Source organism: Malania oleifera, chromosome 4 (genome assembly GCF_029873635.1).
Source record: "Malania oleifera isolate guangnan ecotype guangnan chromosome 4, ASM2987363v1, whole genome shotgun sequence".
NCBI lineage: Eukaryota > Viridiplantae > Streptophyta > Magnoliopsida > Santalales > Ximeniaceae > Malania > Malania oleifera.
In genome coordinates, this window is record NC_080420.1 from 106,500,943 (window position 1) to 106,527,823 (window position 26,881).

At 35.4% G+C, this 26,881-nt stretch overlaps 1 protein-coding gene across 1 annotated transcript in view; it reads right to left on the reverse strand.

Moving 5' to 3' along the window:
* LOC131154107 (5'-3' exoribonuclease 4) overlaps positions 1-26,881 on the reverse strand; it is an 87,989-nt gene that overhangs the window by 55,115 nt on the left and 5,993 nt on the right. Inside the window, exons 2-9 of the mRNA XM_058106629.1 lie at positions 15,550-15,652; positions 15,369-15,445; positions 11,915-12,106; positions 11,614-11,733; positions 11,395-11,457; positions 11,163-11,306; positions 10,874-11,038; positions 10,301-10,378 (exon numbers count right to left, since the gene is read on the reverse strand). Coding sequence (XP_057962612.1) covers positions 10,301-10,378; positions 10,874-11,038; positions 11,163-11,306; positions 11,395-11,457; positions 11,614-11,733; positions 11,915-12,106; positions 15,369-15,445; positions 15,550-15,652 — 942 coding nt within the window. The remainder of the gene's footprint in view (positions 1-10,300; positions 10,379-10,873; positions 11,039-11,162; positions 11,307-11,394; positions 11,458-11,613; positions 11,734-11,914; positions 12,107-15,368; positions 15,446-15,549; positions 15,653-26,881) is intronic.

Here is a 26,881-nt window from a genome sequence, read left to right on the forward strand (position 1 = left end):
AAATTGGAAATGAGGTATATTTTTAAAATATTTAAATAAAATAAGTCTTAATCTATGTTTAATTATTCAATAACAATATTTTTTTTAGATTATTATATTTAGAGATGCTAAAAGAAGCTTTGGAGAAGCAACTGCTTAGGGCAACCATGGCACCTGGTAAGTATTTTTATATAAATGTACAATACAAAGTTACAAACTTCAAGTACAATCTACTAAGTAGTAAATACTAACTTGTGTTCTTAAAACATCTTGCACAGCTGATTGGTGGATGATGTATGGATCAAGTGCTCCAATCCTAAGAAAGCTAGCATTGCGCATTTTTTCACAAACCGCATCTTCATCAGCTTGTGAACGAAATTGGAGTCATTTGCACTCATTCACACAAAGCAAAGAAATAGAGTAGCCTACAGCAGACTTCAGCAGCTTGTTTTTTGTTATAACAACATGAAACTTCGAATAAGAGATATGGAGGCCGAAATGGACAAAGTGGCTGAACAAGATCCCCTGAACCTTCTTGACATATCACTAGAATTTGGTGATGAGGATGAGTATCCACTAGGCCATCCCATCTTGATGAACGAGACGGAAGTCCCCATCCACAAACGGCCAAGTATGCACAAGATGACTTTGGCATCGATGTTAATCAGGTAATGGTAGAAGAAGTAATATCTAGTAGTGATGATTCTCAAATGAATCTTGGATCTAGATATGGAACTTCATCCACTACGCCCTCTGGTGGTGATGATGATAATGACGACGATGATGTTGGTGGTGTCGGATCTAACCCCGGCGGTAGCAGTGGGCAAGGTGGTGATGGTGGGGACTATGGAGGAAATGAAGGATGGCAAGATTATAGACTAGAAGTGGAATATACACGTCCTTCCCAACTAGAAGATGAGGGTCCACAAAGAGAAACACTTCCAGTTGATAAGCAGTCCAGTCGTAGAAAAGGAAGAGGGAAGATGCATTAAATAGAAGAAAATACCTTTTTCCTTAGTATGGAATCTATGAGTATAGGAACAGAGCACTACTGTAATAGTTATGGTGGTTATGAATCTACGCAAAACAGCTCCTCACAATCTACATATGGCCAACCGTTTTCACATGCAAATGAGCAGGCACAACAATATGGAAATTGGAAACCACATGTCTATGGGTATGGACAAACAGGTCAAGAATATGGGTATGAGTATGACCAATATGCAAATGCAAAACAATCCTATGGACATACACAACAAGTAGAACTTGCAAGAAAAAATCCTAGCACACGAAGATCTTCTGGCCGAGTAGAAACTGCCATGAACCAGATGACTACAGAGGAGTATGAACAACACATGTACACCTATACTCAATATTTTGGAAATTATATGACATGGAGTGATTATTGTAAACAATATATGTCATCTCGAAATCCTAATGATAGGGATAGGAGAGATGACTTTGAGCCACCAAGAAAGTCCATGTGGTATTAGATCATTAAATGTATAATTTTTATTGAAAATGTAGTTGCTTAAATGATAATTTGTTGCCTTAAATCTTAAAGGAATAGCTTCAAAACTTTATAAACATTTGAATGTTCTTCAGTTCATAGTTTGTTTCGCGATATGCAATTTAATATCCTACACACTAGAAACTTGTCATATATGCATTTTTTTAATGTATTTTGATAACATATTAAGCACAATCATCTATTCTAATATTTCCTAGAATTTTATTGTAAATTTCCATCATTTACTATAAATTTCCGTAATTTCTTTAAATCAAAATCGAAATCGAAATTTCCGTAAATTGAGACCATCGAAATTTCCATCGAAATCGAAATTTAAGTCCTTGCTTCCAAGTTCAAGTTTTTAGTTTTATTTTCATTAGACAACCTATCAAAGAATCTTTGTCACCTCTCTTTTATGTCTTCTTCTTAAATGAAGACATTATCACTCTCGTCCTTCATATATTTTACATTACCTAAATCTTTGCATTTTCTTTCTTTATCTCTAGATAACTTACAAATGTCTCTTTTTTCTTATTTTTTATCTAGTCTAGTATATAAAGTATCATAAGTTCTGTATTTAGCTTCATCAATGGCCTTTCTTGCATTTTTTCTTGCCTCTTTATACTTATCAAGATTTTCTATACATCTACAACTTTGCCATATTTTATACCAATTTAAATTTATCTTAACGGCTTTTTGAACTTCTAATCCCACCACCAACTTTCTTTAGTACATGATTATCTTCCTTTAAACTCACCTAAAACCTCTTTTGTTATCGTTATGATTAGTCATTCTATTCCAAATAGTGCCTACAACTACCTTATCCCTTATTGTACAATAACATTCTTTAATCATCTGATCTTTGAATTTTGATGTATTTTCTCCCTTTAAGCTCCACCCCCTAGTCCCCTTGTGTTGATTTATGTTGCTATTTCGCTTCCATTTTTTAGTATATATATCTAATACGAAGACTCTATGTTGTGTAGTCAAACTTTACCTAGGATAACTTTACAATCCTTACAAGATTGACCACCTTGTTTCCTAGTTAAGAAGAAATCTATTTGGCTTTTATTTTGCCCACGCTTGAAAGTTATTAAGTCTTCTTCTCTTTTTATAAAGCAGGTCTTCAATATTACCAAATCATAAGACATGGAAAAATCTAAAATTTTATCACCAACCTCTTTCTATCTCCATAACCATGGCCTCCATGTATCATCTCACAACCAATATTGTCCTTTCCATTGCATATGTTCAAATCAGCTCCTATGAATGTCTTTTCAGATGTTGGTATTCCTTATAAAATACATACTATATCTTCCCAAAATTGTATTCTTAAGGTTTTTTGCTAAGCCTATTTGAGGAGCATATGCACTAATAGCATATGAAGGAGAGCTTAGGTGCAACGGTAAGGTTGTCGCCGTGTGATCTGGAGGTCACGGGTTCGAAGAGTGGAAACAGCCTCTTGCAAAAATGCAAGGTAAGGTTGCGTACTATAGACCCATTGTAGTCCGCCCCTTCCCTGAACCTTGCATACGCGGGAGCTTTGTGCACCGGGCTGCCCTTCATGCACTATTAGCATATACTATCTCTATGCTATTGCCTAGGGCTATCTTGATTTTAATGATCATATTCCCTATTATTACAATGAATAATTGTTGTTATTGCTATTATTTATTAATTTATTTATTTCATTATGATAATTATCATTAGAAGATATTCTTAAAAATTATTACAATTATATTATGTAGACACACTAGAAGAGTGTTTATATATTATTATCATTATAGATTTAGGGTATTCTAGTAATCTTATTAAAATAGCAAAACAATGCCCACACTATTCCAAGGAATCCTGATGAATGATGAGCCAGACAAACATATTCCTATAAGATAGTAATCCTATCCGCAAGCATAAGATTTTCAAGAAAGTGATACCAAGAGGGCATTTAAGATAACCCAAAGCCAAACTCCTCCTTAGCTTCTTTTTTTTTTAAATTATTTTTTTTTTTTTTTTTTTTTTTTTTTAACAAAAGAGAGCTCCAAAACATCAGTATGTGTTTACATATGAATCAATAATTGTTCTCCGTGCAGCAACCATCTTCATGGACATAAAAACATTGACATTCTTGCGCAACATTTTGTAAAAACAATGCAGCAAGAAGCTCCCCATGCACTATAAAACCACTCCCCTCCCCTCTCCCTATCTTGCACACCACTTTATTGATGTTTAAAATATTTTTATCACTGCCTCTGTAATAATAATTCTGCATTGAATTGAGATAGTTGCACAGGTTCAAGTTTTTTTTAGAAAAAGAAGACAAATTTATTAAACCTGAGAATAGAGTACATGATTGGAGGACAAGAAACTCTTCATCTGTTCTAAGCGATTACCTTGTCAAGCCAATCTTGAACATATTGATTTTCTTTCATGAAATCTTTCCAATGTTAAAGGAATCACAATCAAGACATCTAAGCTTCCGAATTGGCACCTCTTACTTAACCTTCGAGTGCACCGCTGGTAACTTCCCAAAAAGCTCTCCAGCCCGAAGCCTCCTCCCCATCTGGGATGCAGATCATACAAAAAATCCCTATGCGTGAGATTTTTGCCAACAAATTAAATCTCCCAAGGCCATTCACCCTCAACCGAAGCAACAGATGTAACTTAGGATTCTATGGATTCCCACCCACGGATCCAAGGTCTTCGTGAAAAGGAACTGGTGAAGTTCATGTTCCAGCCAGCATCGATTGTCTTCAGAAATGGAAATTGCAAATCTTCATTGTATGGTATTTTCAACAATATGCAAGGCTCAACCATTCTCCTCAAAAAAGAAATTTTTCTTGTGGATCGAAAAGGTGGGTTCCATTTGGGAAACGAAAGTCAGCAGAGAAAAGGTCACAAATAGTGGATTTCAGAGGAGGACAAAGAGAGTCAAAGAGAAATAAAGAAGCAAATTGGATGGAGGTTAAGTTACAAAGAGACCCAGACAATTGGTGGAGAATGTGAGACGCTAGAAGAAGCTTTTGATTTTCAGTGAAGAAAGAGATGTGAAGATGAAAAGATATTAAAGTTCAAATAGGCACCAGACTTGTGGTGAAAATCACAGGACTCGTTTTAGGGATTTGCAGTACTCCAAAATTGATGGAGATTTTGAAGAAGCTTTTGAACTTTTTGGGAAGTTCTCAAGGCACAGAGCATGAAGATGAAAGGACAAAAAGATAATTTGAGTTTGAAGGGGAAGCCACCATGATCGCTTGCTAGCTTTGAGGAAGAACCAACAGAAGGAGTCGTCATACACTCGCAAGCCATCGTCTGCATGACCACTCCAAAAGTTTAGCAGGGAAATGCATGTTTCCACAGTTTTACAGGTTCAAGCGCCTAACTTGTTCTATTCCAGATTTTTCCCATACAACTCACATAACAATTCATGCTAGATCTTCTTCACTTCGTACGTAATTCTAAAATAATAATTATCCCACTTCTTCATTTTGCACTCCATATTTCTTGGTTTAGTTCCACTAGTCAAAAGGTGACTAATGCCACCATCAACATATCAAGTCAAATACACAAAACAATCCATAACTTATCAAATGTTAACACCATCACCAATATATCAAAGTCAAATACTCAAATCCATCTAAAGCTTATCTAAATTCTATAGAATGTCAACATCTTGCCATCTCTCAGCCACTGATATGCAAGGTTTCAAAAGTCAGAATTATTCCCCCAAAATTCCACCATCTCTAGGCCTGTTCATGGCAACCTTGGAATAAAAGTGATTTAACATTATCAAATCGCTTTTATTTTGAACAAGCAACAAGTAGTTGGAGTCTGATCATTGATCTAAAATTAAAATCAACTTTGGAAGAAGCTTCAACCACCAAATTACTCGAAGACATTTTAGGTTCAAAATTGATTTCCAACTAATGATGCAACCTCGCAACCAAGTTCTTGAAGGATTAATTATGCACCATGGATAACTTTTAATTGAATGCTATCCTAAAAGGAACTCTCTCTGCACAAGAATTTTGTGACTAGCAGTGGTGTTCAAGGTAAATCCGAAGAATGCAAGTCAATGAGTCGTACCCTTTACTTCTATTCCTAGTTTGCCCTTATTTTATCCTGTATAGAAGAATTTAATACTAAAGTGATATAGGAGAAGAAGACAGTTAACAGAAGAGCTTTTCTGATCTGGCTGGACGGCTTACAAGACCATTTGAAAATGAGTCAAAATTCATAATGCTTTATGCAAATTTCAAACAGATAATCTCATCTAAATCCTCAAAAAAAAAAAATCCAAATGTAAGTATTTAGAATTTGTCGAAATATCTTACCAAAATTTCCAAAACCTCATATTTTCCATCAAAGTTTTGCAAACATTACACTATATTAATTTTTAATATGGGAGGGTTTCAAAATTCGGAATTTCAATTTTGTCAAATTTTTGTTCCATTGTCAAATTTTCAACACATTTTGAAATTTAAATGTTTTGATGAATTTTGGATGATTTGTGGAAATTTCAAAGTTCTATAAAATGGAAACTATCCTCCATTTTTTTAATAACAAAATAATAACTATTATTATTAAGAAAGGAAACAGGGAATACAACCTAAAAGAGAACAAACAACCCTCAAAAAAATATAAATATAAATGTAAAAATATAAAATAAAAATAATTAAAAAAACTTAACAAACACCTTTAAACCCTTGCCTTCATAATCCACTGAGCATTTCAAATTATCTAATTCATGATGTTCATTCTTCAACTTCCTTTTACCCTCATCCAAGAGAACTTCATTGCTTCCAAGACTATATAACCACAAACCCATCTCATCCAACAAATACTAAGCTTCTAAGTACATCCCATTAACCTCATCTACCAGGTAGGTAAAAATCCCATCCTTGCGGTGCTGCCCCTACCCATTCCATCCTCCTCAAATAGTTAAAATACGCTCAAAAACTTTCCATTGGAGATGATGGCACATACGATATATTCCCACATAAATCAGATTATTTTTCTGAACAATAGCCACGTTTTTCTCGTATATCAATCAACGTCATCCACAAACTCACTAATGTCATCAACAATTATCTGACACATCACTCATTTTCTCCTCCTCAATCTTCCTACTCCTCACATCTGCCTTCTGAATAATATGGGGTTTAACAGAACATATGGCATTTTAGCATTGTTCCTTACATCTTTTTTCATTGTCCCAGAAGAATTATCTTGCTTGTCCACCCTGCATGCAAATATCCTCTCTACTTCCCTTCCCTTATCAGTATATTTATTCCTCCCCCCCCCCCCCCCCCCACCCAAAAATAAAATCATAAGTGATCCTTTTGACATACTAAATATCCTTCCTAGGCCTTAGTGAACCAGCTTCCTGATCAAGCTCTTGTCCTAGAAGCAGCCATCTCGTACTAAGAGCGTATGAGCATCAAGCAAAATCCCAAGACTAACTGAATTACCCCCATACCTATTTGGCATCTGCCCTATATGATCCACCATGTCATTCACCCTGTGCTGCACTGTTGCAGTCACGGTTCCTCTTTTCTACAATATAGATGTGAGTTATACCCTATTCTGCATAAGGGATAAAGCTGTATTCTTCTCCAAATAAAATTAACTGAGCTGGGAATACACAAGCCATGCCTGAAATTTGCAAGGGGCTGATTACCTTTATTGTGTGTGTCTCAAGGTCTGGGCCTCAAAAGGATATCCATTTAGCTCTAACCTTTTTTGGGCCCAAACCAGATCTCCCTTTTACACCTTACAAATCACAAAAAGTTTGTTTCTACCCACAGAGTATTGAGCCTCTTGACTTCCCAACTGGGCTGCATTTTAGACCTGTTCAATGCCTGACCCAGAAAAAGCCCACTCACCCAATAATTGGCCAATATCTAGCACAATAGTAAACGATTCAGGCCCAGATCACTTCAACATTAACCCATGTATTCTCTAGCAAAACCCTAGCCACCTCTACTGTGAGCCGCTCCCACCACGCCCCCCCCCCCCCCCTCTTGCAACTTGCTTACATACTGCCCCATACCACCTCTAATTATCTTCCTCAGAAAGATCTCACCACACTCCATAGACAATTGTTATCCCATGACATAATTTCTTTCCATGACCAAAATTCTCGCTGTTTGTAGACAAAACTCCTCCAATCATCATCATGAGCACCTCCTTGATGAATACAATTTAGAGATTCCACCCAATCCTAATTCCATTAATTTTTCTTTCCTAACCAACCTAATCATCATCCAATACTCTACTTTCCCAAATATTATTTTTTAAGAGAATCTACCCAACCACCCCATCACTGACAACAACCCATCTACAAACAACTGAGCTGCCACCAAAAGAACCCTAACCCATCAATTAAGAATTGAGTTTCTCTCACACAGAAACAAAACTACCCTTCCCTATTCTCTCTGAGCGCAGATTGAAGGATTTTCATTCATCCTTGGCTGTTCTCCAAAACCTATCTTCCCCCATGACACTCAATAGCCATTATCAATCAAAACTATAGAAGAATGAGATCTAGGCCGTTCTCCAAGACCCACCTTCTCTCATGACAATCAATAGCCATTATTGATCAGAACTGCAGATTAACGAGGGCATTGAGCACAAAGAGAGGAGAGAGAAAGCTTTAGCCATTTGTAAATTTCAACAGAAATTTCAACAATTTTGTAGGAATCTAAACCATGTTAGAGACTTTCTATAATAATGATCTACAAAAAAGAGATTCAAGTTATGGTGGACCCCAATTCTTTTCGACATCATTTGGAACCACTTATGCAGAAGTATTTTTCAGAAAAAGTGTTGAATTTACTAAGTGCTAATAATAAGTACTAAACTAAAAAAGGTAGAAAGTTATAATTGAAGTTTGGTTGTTTTTAAAATACGTGGTATTCGGATACTTACTTTTATTATAGAATACTATATGATCATTATTAAACATATCTTAAATTAGAAATATTAATATTTTTAATTAAAAAATCTCATTAACAAATTATTTAAATTACTTATAATTAAAATTTAAATATTTTCTATTAAAAAATAACATAAGATTATTATTTTTAATTAAAAATAATCTTGTTGTTAATGTATATTTAGAACATATTACTTCATACTAAATTATGATAAAAATAATATTACTAATTACATTCAAAATTTTAATTTAGTAAATGTTAATTTAAATTAATAAATAGTTATTGTTCAATCCAAAATTGAATTATAATATGCCATAATGCATAGTAAAATAATATATTGTTATTTTTAAATATATTTTAAATTAAAATATTAATATTTTTCTAATTAGAAATTTAAATGACAATTACCTTTATTTTCTAATTAAAATTTAAATATTTTCTATTAACTAAAACAATATGATATTATTATTTATTAATTAACAATAATCTTGTTATAAATGTATGTTTATAACATATGATTATTACATTAATTTATGTTAAAATAGTATGAATAAATAAATTAAAATTTTTACTAATTTAAACTTATAGATGGTTTTTTTAATCATTGCAGAATTTAATTATATTTTATTAATAATTAATAGGTTATAATGCATAATAAAATAATATATGGTTATTTTTTAATTAAAAATTTAATTAATAATTATGTTACTTGTTGTTTTTTATTAATACTTAAATATTTTTATTAAGTAAAAATAATATAAAATTAGTTTTTGATTAACAATAATCTTTTTCTTAATTTATAGTTATAACATATGATTATCATATTAATTTATGTTAAAATAATATTATTAATTAAATTAAGGGTTATTTGGTATCATTGTCAAAAATTAGAGAAATGAAAACCAAAAACGAAAACCAAAAACCAGAAGCAGAAATTAAAAACTAGAAATCAGAAACTTGTTTGATTAACATTTATAAAACTAATGTAAATTAAAAACTTAATTAAAAAATGCTCATTTTCATCTTTAAATCAAATAATATTATAAAAACATGATAAAAAATAATAAAATTAAAAACAATACACATTAAAAAATTACTATAATAAAAATCAAATTCATTATAATTATTTTACTCAATTGTTGTCCTTTCAAAATTTACTTTACAACAAAATTTTTGTTGATTGTGACAATTGAAAAATAGTAAAAGTATTTTGCAATTGGCTTTATTATTTTTTTAGAAAATTTATGTATATTTTTATTTAATTAAATTTACATTCATATGATCATTTAATTTTGATTTTAATTTAAAAAAGTATAAAATGAATAATTTCATCCAAAAAAAAACTATTTCTAGATATTAAAATTTCTAACAAAGGGTTGCCAAAACAACTGAAAACAATAAAATCTGCTTTTCAGTTTTTTGGCAAATAGTTGAAAACTAGCAACAGAAAAGAAAACTGACAAAATAAATAAATGCATTTTTATAATTTGTTTCTTCACTGTTAAAAAATAGAAACTGAAAATAGAAAACAGCAACAATACCAAACAGGCACTTAGCATTTCTAATTTTTAATATTAATTTAAATTAATAGACACTTCTTCTTCATTAAAGAATTGAATTATGTTTCATTAATAAGCAATATATTAAAATATATAATAAAATAGTATATGATTATCTTCTAATGTATTTTTTAAATTATAAATAGCCACTAAATTTTCTTAAACCTATTAACAGTGCCACTTACAATTGGCCAAAAGGCCACCTTAGATTGATTCTCAAAATTCACTTAAATAGTTCTTAAAAAAGTCACGCAGACACACACTCATTCACTCACTAATCATACATAAGTTTGAAGACTATGAAGCAGAGAAATTACCTCACCAGCATCAGTTAGATAACCACCTATAGCTGCAAAGTCCCTTCTATACACATTCATCAATAGATTTATAGCACCCTGGAAGTTGCACAAATTATGAAATGATAATACAGTACGATGGAAATATTAGACAATTAAAAACCATAAAAGCATCAAATATCAACCATCAAGGAAAGAATGGAATATGGACAATCTCAGGCACACTTAAGGCTGTTTTCAGTTTTTGAAATCAGGGGTCAAAATGACACAGAAAATGCACTTAACAGGGAATTCAGAAACTGCTTTCCAAGAATTCTCCAGAGAACATTCTCCCAAAACAGTAAAAATTTGTTTTCTGTATTTTTGGATGGCCAGACCACTGACAGCCAAAAATGAGCCAAGTCCCAAACTGAGGTGGCATTGTCCACTTTTTAACCATGGTTTTTAGAAATCTGTTAGAGAAAGCTGAATTAAAGGCCCTTAATTTTTTAATCCAGGCATCTGATTATAAATAGAATCATGGCATATGCAAAATCCAACAAATTGGTTAAATAATGATTAATTAGAATTACAAAGTCTCAAGCACCAGCATACCTCCCGGATTTCCAATGTTGGCATATGTGGAAGAAAGTCATTGCCAACAAAAAAGCATAGAAACACAAAATCATCCACGATCCGCTCAAAGTTAATCTTGAATGGAGCGTTGGGAATATCCAAATCATACTGCAAATATTCTCGCAACACCCAGATGTTCAGGAACTGTCCACACAATGAACAAGTTTTCACATCATTAGGAAAATCAGCGCACATGATTAGGAAACAATTCAAAAGAAATTAAAAAATCTTAACGATAAACTATAGAATCAGAGACGGGATATCCAACCTGATATTTCTTCTTGTGAATGGGAGTGTTGTCCACAGCCTTCTCATTCAAATCTTCAGCTTGGCTCCCAGGACATTCAGCAGCCAGATGACCAACCTGACCACAGAGGAAACATTTCCCCTGCTGCCCAGGCAGAGTGATAACCTGTACAAATAGCAACAAAGCTTTTATTTCTATCAGAAGCAACCAATATGTCATGGTATCATGGCATTTTGAAACATTAGCTACCAACCTCTCTTAATATTGAGAAGTGAATTTCATGCGTTGCTAAAGACAGCATAATCAAATCTGCATCCTGAGTGTGAAAAACCAAATTGTCCATCGCATTTCAGAGATGGGAATGGCCATGTGAAAGTTGAATTCCACATGAAAGGGGAAAAAGTAACATGAGAATAATTAGAAGGAAAAAATTTATAAGAATGGAAAGTGGGAAATCAGAAAACACACTTACTAGACCATAAAGACAGTGTCGGGTGTTCGGATCGAAAGCAGGAAGATTACGCTGTAACCGAATGTATGACATTATTTTATGTTCTCCCTCACCAGGAACATTTGAATCGGAAAGAATAACCTTCAAATAATCACCCAATGCAGCCCCGTAAATAAATTTAGACAGAGAAAGTATCCTGAAATCCAGAGGTATACGGAAAAAGAGAACCAGAAGGGATTACTCCACTGGCAAGGAATCATCCGATCTTCAAGGGAGTAAGGGGTTAGGAGAAGAGAGAATTGCCGGGAAATAAAAATCAAACCTTTGTATACCACCAGCCAGGATTGCGGTTTAACCTGGCATGTATATAATATTGCAGCGCCACTGACAGCACAGCCATAAATTGAGTTCCAGGTGTGATCACGTTTGAATCACATGTTTCAGGCTTTTCTTTAGAAGACAAACCTTTACTCTCTTCCTCAAACTCTTCCCTCAATCTTTCCTCTTCAGCTTCCTGAAACTCAAGAAACAAAAGGATAATAAATTCACCAATTCCAGGGCTATTTGGTATCACTATCAAAAATTATGAAAACAAAAACCAGAAACAATAAACTATAAAGGAAACCAAAAACAAAAATAAAACTAAAAAACAAAGACTAGCAGCATAATTGGTTAATATTTCCAAAGCTAGAACATATTAAAACTCATTTTTTGTCCTTTGACGAAATAACAATTAAAATTTTGATTAAAACTAAAAAAAATACAAAAGAATACAAATTTAAAATATCATAATAAAAATAGAAATTATTATTGTTGTAAATCAAAAATAAAATGTAGAATCAAAAAGAAAATACAGAACTCACGGTCAGAGATGAAGAGAAGAAGAGAAGAAGGAGAAAAGAAACAATTGGCTGTTTTTCTTGAAGCACTTGCGTACAGCTCAAGGTCTGCCTCTTATACATTAATAAGAATAAAAAATTTAAGGACAAAAATACCCCACTCACACAACTTAATTACGAAAATAACATATTTCTTCTAACACTCCCCCTCAAGCTGGAGGTACATAAATATCACCCCACCCTAGCTTGTTACAACTACTAGACAAGGCAAGCTTAAATAAAGGCTTTGTGAAAACATGGCCTAACTGATACACAGATTTCTGAGTCTTCACTACCTTCTTCCAACTCAAAATCCCTTACTAAATGACAATCAACTTCAACATGCTTTGTCCTCTCATGAAATATTGGATTGCTAGCAAAATAAATGGTAGCTTGGTTATCACAAAACATATCGATTGGCTTTGTTACCAAGAATCTCATCTCTGAAATAAGAGACTTCAACCACATAAGCTTACTCACACTATGAAACGTAGCTCGGTATTTTGATTCAGCACTAGATCTCGCTATAGGAGTTTGTTTCTTGCTACCTCCCACAAATGTACAGTATACTTAATAGACTTTGATCATCAATAGAGCCAGCCCAGTCTGTACCAAAGTATCCCATGATCTCACAATTTTTATTGCATTTATATATCAAACCTATGCTGGGAGAGCCTTTGAGATAACCCAAAATCCTACAAATGGCATCTCAAAGTGGTTGTATGGGATTTTCCATAAGTTGACTCACCACCCCCACTATAAAAGATATGACAAGTATAATGACAATCAAGTAGATCAACTTACCAACCAATTGCCTACATCGACGTTTGTCTTCAAATTCTAGTCTAACATTCCTGGACAACTTCATGATAAGATCTATAGGAGTATCAACAAGTTTGGCTCCCAAAAAACCAGAGTCACTTAGCAAGTCCAAGGTATATTTTCACTGGGATAGATTCACCCCTTTCCTACACTGTACAATCTCAATACGAATAAAGTAATGTAGAGTACCCAAGCCCTTGATTTGAAATTTAGTTGAAGCCACCACTTAACATCCATAATCCCACTCTGATCGTTAGAAGTGGATAAACCACAAGAAGTACCACTCATGTCTCCTTTTTGTGGACAAAGACCAAATGGTTAGAGTAGCATTGAATAAAGCCAAATGTAGAGACCACCACACTAAATTTGTCAAACCAAGCTCGAAAAAACTACTTAAGAGTTAAGACCATAAATGGTTGTACGCAACCTACATACTTTACCATCCTTTGCCTAAGCAACATACCCTAGAGGTTGCTCCATATATACCTTTTTCCTGCAAATCACCATATTAAAAAGCATTATTCACATCCAATTGGTATAAAGGCCAATCAAAATTAATTGCTAATGAGATCAACACACGAACAGAAGCCACAAGAGATCTCAAAATAATCAATACCATATATTTGGGTATAACTCTTGGCAACCAATTGAGCCGAAAGTCATTCAATAGAGCCATCAAGAAGATATTTGATGGTGTAGAACCAACAACACCAAACCAAATCTTTACCATGAGGAAGATCCACCAAACCCCATGTCCCTCGAGTGGTAAAGGCATCCATTTTTATAGCTATTACATGCTTCCATCCAGGGTTAGCAAAGGAGTCGACACGTGAGGAAGGGATAGAAACAGAAGAAGTAGACGAGCCAAAATAAATGAATAGGTCTAGGAAGGTGAAGAATTGAAACATAATGGGCAATAGGATAAGCAACTAAGGATTGCTGAGCACATCTTTGAGTACCTTTTCGATGAGCAATGGGCAAATCCAAGTCACATTGAGATGGCTCTCCAGAACCAGAAGTCAAAACAATGATGGGCATAAAAGGTGGTTGCACAGTGGTAGTGATGCTCGTGTTTGCTTTCTGTCATTCATAAACCCTAAATTATTTCTCTGGACCATTAACAGTCAAATTTGGAAGAGTAGAAGATTTATAGAGAGGGATAACAGTAAGAAAAGGACCAACACACAAGGGGGGGATCAAAAAACATTGATGGACTCAAAACATATTCACCCAAGGAGGATCTATCACTAGAGAAATAAGGTGTTCCCTCAAAAAAAAAAAAGGTGACATCTGCACTAATATATTTCCTACAAGTGTGGGGATCATAACATCTATAAGACTATAACCCTTTTGTATTCTCGAGTACCCGACAAAGATACATTTATCAGCACGAGGAGAGAACTTGTCTTGACCCATATGTGGAACACGAACAAAACATGTGGACCCAAAAACACGAGGCACAATAGAGAGGAAGAAGAAAAGAAAGAATCGGCGGTTTTTCGAGGACCTCTTCTGTACAGCTCTAGGTCCGCCTTTTATATACTACTAAGAACAAAAAGATTTAAGAACAAAAAATACCCCCACTCACACAACCTAATTACTAAAATATCATATTTCCTTCTAACAATTATAATTATCTAACTAACTAATAATAATTCAAAACACACTTTTTAGTGCCACAAGAACAATCCAATACATGACAGTTGAAAAGTAGCAAAAATATATTTTGAATGATTTTAGTGTTTTTTGCAAATTTTCATAAATTTTATGGATATTTTTGTATTATATTTTAAATTCACATTATCATTTTATTTTAATTTAATTTAAAATTATATATAAAACGGATGATTTAATCCACAAGAAGTTAATTCCTGATATTAAAGGACTGAAAACTTAAAAACATAAAATCTTATTTTCAATTTTTGTGAAACAGAAACAAAAAACTAACCACAAAAATAAACGCACTGCCATAATCTGTTTATTCACTGTACAGAAACAAACAAACAAAGGGAAAACAAAAATGATACCAAACAGCACCTCTGTCTATGATGAAACATTAAGATAAGAATGTCTTACAGCCTCAGCAGCATCTTTGGCAGCTCTAAATCGCCGAGAACGTTGCTGATTCATCTTAGCTCTTGGTGCGACTCCATCTACAAAATTCAGATTTAAACAAAATAGATTCACAATAATGTGATTATAGGACAATCTCCAGAAAAAAAAAAAAAATTGATCAGAAATCTGGAATTGTGCTGACCAATTGCCATATAAAGAAGCTTTCTTGGGCGAATCAATGAAAAGAGATGGTCGATGTAATCAAATATCGATTTAAATACATCATCATATGTGGCTGGCGCAGGCTGCAAAGAGAATTGAATGTCACAGGAGTTCAGTTTTCTAATGAACAATAAAAAGACACAACAGAGGAAGAGGTTAAAAAATTTCTTAACTATTAAACCCAAAAGAAAGGAGACATATATATATATATATATATCTCAATTATTAAATTCGCAGTAACAATTCATCCAACACATTTCTCTGTCACAAACACTGCTGCATGTAGGCAAAAATTGTCTTTAACCAAGTGTATTAGGATAGAGGAATATCTCATTAATACCATATTCAAATATCAAAAATAGTAGAGCCAGAAAGTAATTTTCCCCATTTGCAGAATCGATATATTCATTCTCATCCAAGCCAAGTAATTCTTCAAAGAAGACTATTGCTACCAGCCTACCTCTTCTTCCATACAGCTACATACAAACAATCATGTAGCTTTTTATTTGGATTTTTTGGGTGGGCGGGGGGAGAACAAACTATTTTGACCATAAACAATGTTTGTGATAAAATATATTTTGCCTTTACTCTAGTACGTTCTTCTACCTCAAAAGAAACTCTAGCGACGACATCTAAGCAATACCAGTCACTTATTATTTAGAAGTTAAGACAAATATTTGCATTCACAATACCATCCATAATTATTCAAGCGAGAAAACTTGGGTTGGCCTTGCCGCATGTGTTACTATTTCATCCAGTCCTCCCAAAGCATAACATGCATCATAAGTTCCACACCACAACATCACAATGATTAGCATGCAATTTTCAGCGATGTTTTATATACAGGTGTCAAAATGCTCTCTCCACATTCATCAACATAATGAGTCAACTTCAATATTCACAACTATCATCATATGACAGGTGTGGCATGCACATGCACAGATTGACATGCTAGAATCATTCACACACAAAATATCCAGCATTATTATTCGAAATTACCTATTGATTCAACATAACAGGTGATTGTGCAATCACCATCTTCGCTATTCTCTTTTGCTATATATTTAATTGAGCTTGCTATCCTATTAAGCAGAATAGGGAATAGCATAGACACAAACACTCTACAGAGTAGGATAGCTAGATCAATTACAAAAATAGCAAAAAAGATTTAGGTGAACCTCAGCTAGTAAAGAGTTGGTGATGGGATCAAGATGTCCAAAAAACCGTGAAGACAACAAATAATTTGGCATAAAACATTGCAAAAATATAGAAAAATGGGAAACTTTGAAAAGAATAAAGAAGCAAGAAAAGATGCAAAAAAAAGGCCAATAAAGAAGCTAAATATAGAGCACATAATAATTCATATACCAAACTAGATACAAGGAAAGAGGAATGAGACATATTAAAACTTGCTAGGGCTAGAGAAAGAAGACCAAGGACTTAAGTGATGTAAAATGAATAAAAATTGAGGATGATAGCATCTAGATTAAAGAAGACGACATAAAAGAAAGATGGCAAAGTTACTCTCATGAGTTGTTTAATGAAAACCAACTACAAGGCTTTTTAAACTTAACTAACACATGAGGACAAGACTAAAAATTTTAGATGTATTCCCAAAATTAGAATTAATAAAATTTAAGTTTGCATTAAAAAATATGAAATATGGAAAATGACTAGATAATATCCCAAGTGTTTGGAAATGCCTAAGCAATATGGAATTATTTGGATAACTAATTTATTTATCACAATTATAAGAACTAAGAAATGCAAGAAAAATGGAGGAAAAGCACTATAATACTATAAATAAAAGTAAAAGAGATTCAAAATTGTAATAACTATCATGTAACTAAAGTTATGAGTCCTACAATTAAACCATGGGAAAGACTAATTGAACAAAAAATAAGGATAGGACGAAGGTATCAGAAAATGAGTGTTGATTTATGCCTAGGAGATCAACTACAAAAGCTATACATAAAGAAAAAAAACGTCCTAGACTATCCACTTTAACAATAGAGCAAGTCCCCCACATTACCAAAGCACCACCCGCTCAAGAAGGTACGCAAGCCCAGTCCTTATCGCAACCTTCCCAAATCCCTCTAACTGTTGGGTTTCACTCCTATGTGGAGGATAGCCTACATGTATAAAATGATCCATTTGGAAGTCTTGGTCAATGCCCAAGTGGAATCCATGTCCAAGTGGAACTGAAGACCTTTGTGCTTAGTGGTATCCCACTTGTTGTCTAGGAATGGAGTGGTTCATTAATTAGTTGGTTGTGGCTTTCTTTGGAAGATGGTGGGTCATCTTTGGAGAAGCAAAAACACTTAATTTGGGAAGCTATTGCTGCAAGAAAGGAAGCTTCGTAAATCCTTGGGGCAACCAAGAAAAGAGTGAGGGAGACAAAAAAAATAGTTTGCTGAATTTTCAGGATTGATGGTGCCTGCGCAGTCAGCTTGATCTTGACAACCGGATGGTGGTTTCTCGTCCGATTGAGATGAAATTTTGACAAGTTGTTCGCAACTCATCCTTCTTCATTCTAGTCAGTCTGATTGTCAATTGGAGCTTTGTAGCTTTGGTCTCATGGCTTTGACAGCAGCCCCTGTTTGGGGTGAAACCTCTCCATTTCTCATTCAAGTTTGATTCCACCTTAATGGCGATGGCTCATATTATTTTTTATGCCAAGAATTTGTGATTCTTTTTTTTTTTTTATCAAAGGTAAAAGTATATTGATCAAATATGAATAATTACAGCTCCACTGGGCATTCTTGATGATTGTTGTTGATGTATGCCTCTAGTTTTAACTAGGAAAGACCTATTGTAACCTACTATTTTGAAATAGTGGAAGAATGAAAGTGGACTTCGGTCCCATGGTTTTTACCTTCACACCAAAGGGTTTTCCACATAAATCTTGGTGTTCTCTTTGTGATTGTGTAGCTGGTTTTTTATGTTTGGTTGCTAGGTATTTCTGTTTTTGGATAATTAATTATTTTACTTAGTGTTGATTGGACTAGGGGAAGGTTTATTTTTGGGCCATTGTGTTTTGGACATCACCTCCATAACCCCCTCTTCCCCAACAGTGGTATCAGAGCTTGGTTTCTTTGTAGCCATGGAGGTGAACACTAGTAGAATGATTAGTTTGAATGGGAGTAATATCACATTTGGAAAGGAAAAATGGAGGACCTACTTTATTGCAAAAATTATCATGCTCGGATGCTCCTATTCTTGGTGAGTCAGCCAAGCCCAGTGATAGATTTAAGGATCATTGGAAATTGTTAAATGGGCAAGTATGTGATTATATCCAGCAATGGGTCGAAGATAATGACCATAACCATGTGGCCGATGAAATTGATACACAATCACTTTTTGACAAAGCTAGCTGGGCTTTATGCTAGAAAAACAGGGGGAAATAAATTGTATATGATAAAGAAACTTATGCATTTGAAATACAGGGATGGTACTCCTAAACTTGATCATATGAATGAAATGCAAGGAATTATAAATCAGTTGGTGTCTATGAAAATTTCTTTTGATGATGAGGTGCAGGCTTTATGGCTTCGTGGTTCTTTGTCAGATAGTTAGGAGACTTTTAGAGTTTCCATCACAAACTCAGCCCCTAAAGGAGTTGTATATATGAGTTTGGTAAAAAGTAGTTTGTTGAATGAAGATCCAAGGAGAAAAATTGCAGGTTCGTCATCCTCTCAATTAGAAGCATTTGTAACAAAAAATAGGGGAGAAGCAAAAGCAAAGGTCCTAATATCGTGATAAATCCAGAAGCAAGTCTCACTCAAAGAAATACATTCAATGTTTTGTTTGTGGTGAGGAAGGTCATATAAAGAAAATATTGCCGAAAGTGGAAGAATGAGCAAAGAAAAGAAAAAGAAAAATATGACAAGAAAGATGAAGATAAAACAGAGCTACTACGGTTTCTGATGGCTTTCTTATTGTTTGTGAGAATGATGAAATTAATCTTGCTTGCCAGGAGACTAGTTGGGTAATAGACAGTGGTGTCTCCATTCATGCAACATCCAAAAGGGATTTCTTCTCGTCATATACATCGGGTGACTTTGGTGGTCAATGCAGTGGAGAATGATTCAAATACAGAGTTATGGCACAAAAGACTTGGGCACTAGTCGAAAAGGAATTGAATTTCTACTCAAGAAAAAGCTTTGAAAGGTATGTCTTTGAAGCCTTGTGAACATTGTTTAGCTGTAAGCAGCACAAAGTATTCTTTAAAGTGCTCCTCCATCTAGAAAATTTAAATGTTTTAGATTTGGTGCATTAAGATGTTTGTGGCCCCATGAAAACTAGAACACTTGGTGGTGCATTGTACTTTGTTACTTTTATTGATGATCATTCCAAGAAAGTGTGGGTGTACACCTTGAAGACCAAAGATCAAATGTTGGATGTGTTTAAACAATTCCAGGCTAGTGTTGAAAGAGAAACAGGAAGAAAATTGAAGTGCATCAGATCAGATAATAATGGTGAATATTTAGAGCCATTTGATGAGTATTGCAGTGCTCAAGGCATTTAACATCAAAAAGCTCCTCCAAAACTCCTCAGTTTAAAGGTTTGGCAAAAAGGATGAATAGGACTCTGATAGAGAGCGTAAGATGCATGTTATCACATGCTAAGTTGACAAGATCCTTTTGGGGTGAGGCACCGAGTACAGCAGTCCATTTGATAAATCTCTCTCCATGTATTCCCTTGCAATGTGACATGCCAAAAAAAGTTTGGAATAAGAAAGATGTTTCTTATCATCACTTAAAAGTGTTTGGCTCCAAAGCTTTTTTACATATTCCTAAGGATGAGAGATCAAAACTTGATGCAAAAACGAAGTCATGTATCTTTCTCGAATATGGACATGACAATTTTGGGTACAGGTTGTATGATCCATTTGAAAGGAAATTGATTAGAAACAGGGATGTTGTATTTGTTGAAAACCAGACTAATGAGGACATTGAAAAAGTTGTTGAAAAGGAAAAGACAAACAACAATGACTTGGTTGGTTTGGATCCAATTCCTCCTTCTATAATTTCAGATCAAGTTGGAGATGATGCACATGATGATTGGGGTGATCCGGGTGATGTAGCTCCACCTACAGTTAGTGATGAGGTAATTGAGCCAGCAGTTGATTGTAGAAGACAGAGTGCTACCAATTTCATCTAATATACCATTGAGGAGATCATCGAGGGACCGTCAACCCTCAAGTAGGAATTCCCCACATGAATATATATTGCTCACAAATGCGGGAGAACCAAAGTGTCCTCAGGAGGCCATAGAACATGAGCATAAAGAAGAGTGGTTAAAGGCTATGCAAGAAGAGTTGAAATCCCTACATGAAAATGATACTTTTGAGCCGGTAAAGTTGCCAAAGGACAAGACTCAAGAGAGCTATGAAGAATAAATGGGTATACAGATTGAAGACTAAAGAAAATAGTTCACATCACAGGTACAAGGCAATGTTGGTTGTGAAAGGCTTCAGCCAAAAACAGGGAATTGACTTTGATGATATTTTTCCTCCAATTGCGAAGATATCATCTATCAGAGTGGTGCTCGGTTTAGTAGCTAGTATGGATTTGGAGATAGATCATATGGATATGAAGACTACTTTTCTCCATGGTGACTTGAAATGAGAGATCTACATGGAGTAACCAAAGGGTTTTCAAGTAAAAGGAAAAGAAAATCTAGTTTGCAAGTTAAATAAGAGCTTATATGGGTTGAACCAAGCACCAAGGCATAGGTATAGGAAGTTTGAATCAGTTATGAAGCAGCATGGTTATGGAAAAACTACTTCTGATCATTGTGTTTTTATTAAAAGATTTTCTGACAGTGATTTTCTTATTTTATTGCTCTATGTTGATGATATGTTAATTATAGGTCATGATATGTATAAGATTAACAGGTTGAAGAAAGATTTGAGCAAGTCTTTTTGCATGAAAGACTTAGGGCCAGCGAAGAAAATCATTGGCATGGAAATCGCTTGTGATAGAAAAGCCAAGAAGCTATGGTTATCACAAGAAAAGTATATCTAGAAAGTGCTTGAAAGATTTAACATGGAGAGGACTAAGGCAGTTAGCTCTCTTCTTGCTAATCACATCAAGTTGAGTTCCAAGCAATGTCCTTCCATCGAGAATGAGACGGAAGAGATAGGAAGAGTTTTATATGCTTCAGCACTTGGAAGTTTGATGTATGCAACCATTTGCACGAGGCTAGACATAGCTTATTCAATTGGTGTTCGTAGATTTCTCTCCAATCCTAGTAAAGAGCATAGGAATGTTGTGAAATGGATTCTTAGGTATCTCTGAGGTACTTCCTCCTCATGCGTTTGCTTTGGAAGTGGAAAACATTTACTGGTTGGTTATACAAATGCAAACATGACTGGAGATGTTGATACTAAAAAGTCTACATCGGGATACTTGATTACTTTCACAGGGGGAAGTTATGGCAAGTTGCAGAAATGTGTTGCTCTTTTTAGTACTGAAGCTAAGCTTATTGCTGCCACTAAAGCTTGCAAGGAAGTTTTGTGGATGAAAAGATTCTTGCAGGAACTTGGGTTCAAGCAAGAGAGGTATGTGTTGTATTGTGATAGTCAGAGTGCGATTCCTCTTTGTAAGAATCACACTTTTCATTCTCGATCAAAACATATTGATGTGAAATATCATTGGATTGGAGATGCACTGGATTCTAACTTGTTAGAAATTGGAAAGACTCATACTGATGACAATGGTTCAAGCATGATGAAAAAATTCCTATCAAGGGAAAAACATAAAACATGTTGCATGATTGCCGATATGGTGAACTCCTCCACATAGTCATGAGGGGGAATCTATTGGGTTTCCCTCCTATGTGAAGGATGGCTTACATGTATAAAATGATCCTCATGGGAGTCTTGGTCAATGCCCAAGTGGAATCCATGTCCAAGGGGAAATGAAGACCTTTGTGCTTAGTGGTATCTCACTTGTTGTCTTGGAATGGAGTGGTTCATTAATTAGTTGGTTGTGGCTTTCTTTAAAAGATGGTGGGTCATCTTTGGAGAAGCAAAAACACTTAATTTGGGAAGCTATTGTTGCAAGAAAGGAAGCTTCATGTATCCCTGGGACAGCCAAGAAAAGACTGAGGGAGAGAAGAAAATAGTTTGTTGAATTTTTTCGGGATTGAAGGTGCATGCGCAGTCCGCTTGATCTTGAAGATCGGATGGTGATTTCTTGTCCGATTGAGATGAAATTTTGACAAATTGTTCATGACTCATCCTTCTTTATTCAGGTCGGTCTGATTGTCATTTGGAGCTTTGTAGCTTTGGTTTCATGGCTTGGACAGCAGCCCATGTTTTGGGTGAGACCTCTCCATTTCTCATTCAAGTTTTATTTTCCATGCCAAGAATTTGTGATTATTGATGATTGTTGTTGATGTAAGCCTCTAGTTTTAGCTAGGGAAGACCTAATGTAGCCTACTATTTTGAAATAGTGGAAGTTGGAAATGGACTTTGGTTCCGTGGTTTTTCCCTTCACGTCAAAGGATTTTCCAAGTAAATCTTGGTGTTCTCTTTGTGATTGTGTGGCTGGTTTTGTGTGTTTGGTTGCTATGTATTTCTATTTTTGGATAATTAACTATTCTACTTAGTGTTGATTGGACTAGGGGAAAGTTTATTTTTGGGCCATTGTGTTTTTAACATCACCTCCATAACCCCCTCTTCCCCAACACTAACTACCCTCCCATCACATTCTCAAGCTTGGTCTCCGGAATCAAAACCATATCAAGGGAGTATCTAAGCAGGACCTCATTTATTAACACTTTATTATGATGATTTTCATAATTTCACTTATTTACCGCCCTCCCCTATAGTTAATAGAAGAAATCAAATTCTTAAATTCTTTCTGCACCTTCTTTTTTTTTTTCCCACTTATAAGTTCTAGGACTCACTAGCAATTTCATCTCAATCCCTACTAGACTAACTAATTTCAAACCTAATAATGGATTGAACAAGAAAAGGAAGTAAACCTTTTCCAAATTTGGACGAGTTCAGACTAGCCATAGAACAAGCTGCCTCTTCATTGTTACCCCCCCCCCCCCCCTTTTCTTTTTTTTTACCAAAGGAAAATCAACAGAGTCCACCATATCAAAATTAGGCTCAGGACAGGGGACAAGGACCCCTTATCTATCAATTCTTTCACCTACTATAAATTGTGCTTAAAATCATTAGTACCCCTTGCACAATTTCAAAGAACAATTGAATACATTCTCCCCCATACAGCTGTGTGCTTTGGTAAGGTTTGTCACCCTCTCCTAAGGCTTCCAGTCCCTCTCCTTTGAAGCTTTCCTATGTTAATTGAGCCAAGGCTTCCCTTTCATTCAAGGCTAAATCAGCTCTCAACTGATCCACCAACAATTCCTTCTCAAATTCACAAAAGTTGTTCAAGTCATCTTCCATATCGAAAATCTCTTCTACCCCCCCCCCCCCCCCAAAAAAAAAAATCCCAGGAATCTCCAGATTCCTTTCTAATGTCCCACTAGTTGAATGGAAAGATAGTTGTGGCTTGGAATCGAGCGGTGCAATCCTCATATTCTCCTCCATCACCTTCAGTTCTTCCAAACATTGGGTTTTTAATACCTCTCCATTCAATTTTTCTTGAGAGCTTTGCTCACCCTCCTTTTCTAACCTCCCCCCCCCCCCCCCGGGGGCGGAGCAACTCCAATCCACCTAACTAACTCAATTGACCGCTAGAAGGGATACTCACTTCATTGAGTCTTAAATTCTTAGGTCTAGAAGGTCTCATTTCCTCCTCTTAAATTGGTTCTAATACCCATTAATTTTACCCTTTTCAACCCATCTGCAAACAGCCCTTCTCAGCCCATTATTCAAATGTCGACGTTCGCAATCCCTACTGCCATCATTAGGGGAGAAATTATTCCCGAATTGCCCAATCCTTCTACCCCTTATCGGATGCTCTTTGACAACTTCAGAGAATGATCTGTTATCCAAAAGCCTCTGAAACACATTCTATTTCTCCGAGGTCTACTCCCAAAAAACTATGTTCTTAGAGCCGCAATCCGCACATCTTATAATGTGGTTCCCTCAATGTCAATAGACAGCTTCCTCAAAGCTTCTAAAAATTTGTGCCATCCCTCGCTCTAATTTCCTTCTAGAATGTGGAGTGCCTACCTTCAACCTCCAGGACGGTGCTTCTCAATACAAATAAACCTACCCCTCTCATTGCTCCTCAGTTCTACACGAATTTTGTCTCCCTCTCTACAGAAAAGAGCACCCCCCCCCCCCCCCAGGGCTCACCCATTCGCTGCTTCTAATAGACCCAAACACATCACCCCCAAGGGTATCAAGATCCATAATCCCTTTTCAATAAGTTAAAAGAGAAGAATCTCTCAGCAAATTCAGACAGCCTGAAAGTTGAACTATCCAAGTGGTTAGCACTGAAAACTTTTCTCTCAATCTTCACAATAGCATGTCCGAGTATCCCCTTCCTTTACCCATACCCATGAGCGATTAGGCAGCCAAAAAACAGGCACAATTCCACTAGGCAAGAGTGCATGAACAACAAGCAAATTACCATAACAGCAGGCACAGCAAATAACCAAAAAAAACCAACTAGCCCTTGGCAGGAAGTCTGAGAGTCTCCCAAAGTGAAGATAGGAGGCTCCCAAAGCCATGCTGACGATTAGCAAAAAATCTAGTGGGTTTGCAAGACCTTCTATGACGCTGAAGAATCCCAAACAAACACTATCGATGGGACACAACCAAAGACAATAGCTGAAAGGGACACCAACAGACAATCAACACAGACAATTCTAGTTCATAGTAATCTCAGTCAAGCGAGAGTCACTAAGATGGGAACGCTCTGGAGTTGCTGAGATACACTGCTCCAGTTCGATTCTCACAGCCAAGGAGGACTTGCTGCAATGATATGCTAGAGTTCAAAAGTGGAACTCTCTGAAGAGGCTCAAGAAAAGAAGAGGAAGCAAGGTGCAAAGAACGGCCCCTTCAATTGATAAATCAAATAGCTGAATTTCGTATCGCGAATTTCACAAACTTAATGAAGCTCACAGATGGAATTACAACCACCACAAAGTCCTCTACGATCACTTCTTTACTTCCGGCACAAAGGAGGATGACCGCAGAGGGTCGGGCTAAGGTTTAAGGAGATAGAGGAGGACGATCACGGAGGGCTAGGGTTCAAGGCGATAGGTACGAAGATGATCAAAGCAAATTCAGTGAAAGAAGATGAACTTTGTTGTGTAAAGGAGCGCTAGGAAATGGTTAGAGGATGGAAGAGCCATCCTCGAGAACTCGAAGTCTAGGGATAGCAGCGCAAAGAGGAGAACATCAAGTTGGCTTTGCCTTGCTGGTGTCTGTGGAATATTCATGTATGTAAAATTAGCATATTTTACATCTCAAGGAATTATTCAAGAGTCCCTTTGGGTGGTATTCATAAGTCAATGGGAGTCCCTTTGGGTGGTATTCATACAACTTCTTGGGATTTCCATTTCTTGCAAAACTCATAAAAGGAGGTGGAGAAGCTATCTTCTTTGTTATTGTGGTTGGAGAATTGTCTTCATTCCATTAGGAAGAATAGTCATTCATGGTCTATAGATTCTTCAAAAGTTTACACTCACAAATCTTTTTTTTTTTTAACATCTGACTAATTGTATTATGTCCTTTCCACACCATAAAAGTATTCGGAAGGTCAAAGTTTCCCAAAAGAATCAAGGCTTGTAATTGGTTGGTTATTCTTAATATGGTTAAGAACAACAATATTGCAAAGAAGGAGACCTTCAAACGCACTTTCTCCTAACATGTGTTCTTTATGTTTTGATAGTTCATAAACAATTCCTCATCTGTTTCTACATTGTTCAAGAAGAAATGGGGTGATGTAGGACAAGAAGCCAAACCATGGTTTCACCCTTGTTGGAGATTAAAATAGAGAAGAATTGGACAAGGGTTTCATGTCTAATTTATCTGCTTATTATGTGTATTTAGTGTAGTTTGTATGGTATTATGTGTATGTTGGGGCTTGTTTGTAATATTTGTGTATTTAAGGGGTATATTTGTAGTTTCTTGTAAATTTTAGGGGCATATGCATAATTTCATGTGTTAGAGACTTTCTTATTGCTAGACAACCACTTCACCTAAAAGCTTAAGATGTTAGGTTGTGCGCCAACAATGTATATCTAGCTTTAACACTCCTCCACACGCAGAGCCCAGCAACATGAGAAAAGAGAAACACACGCCAAATAACACCCATAATAGGGTACACAATAATTTTTAAACACCACACAATAAAAGCAGGCAGCAACAAGACTAG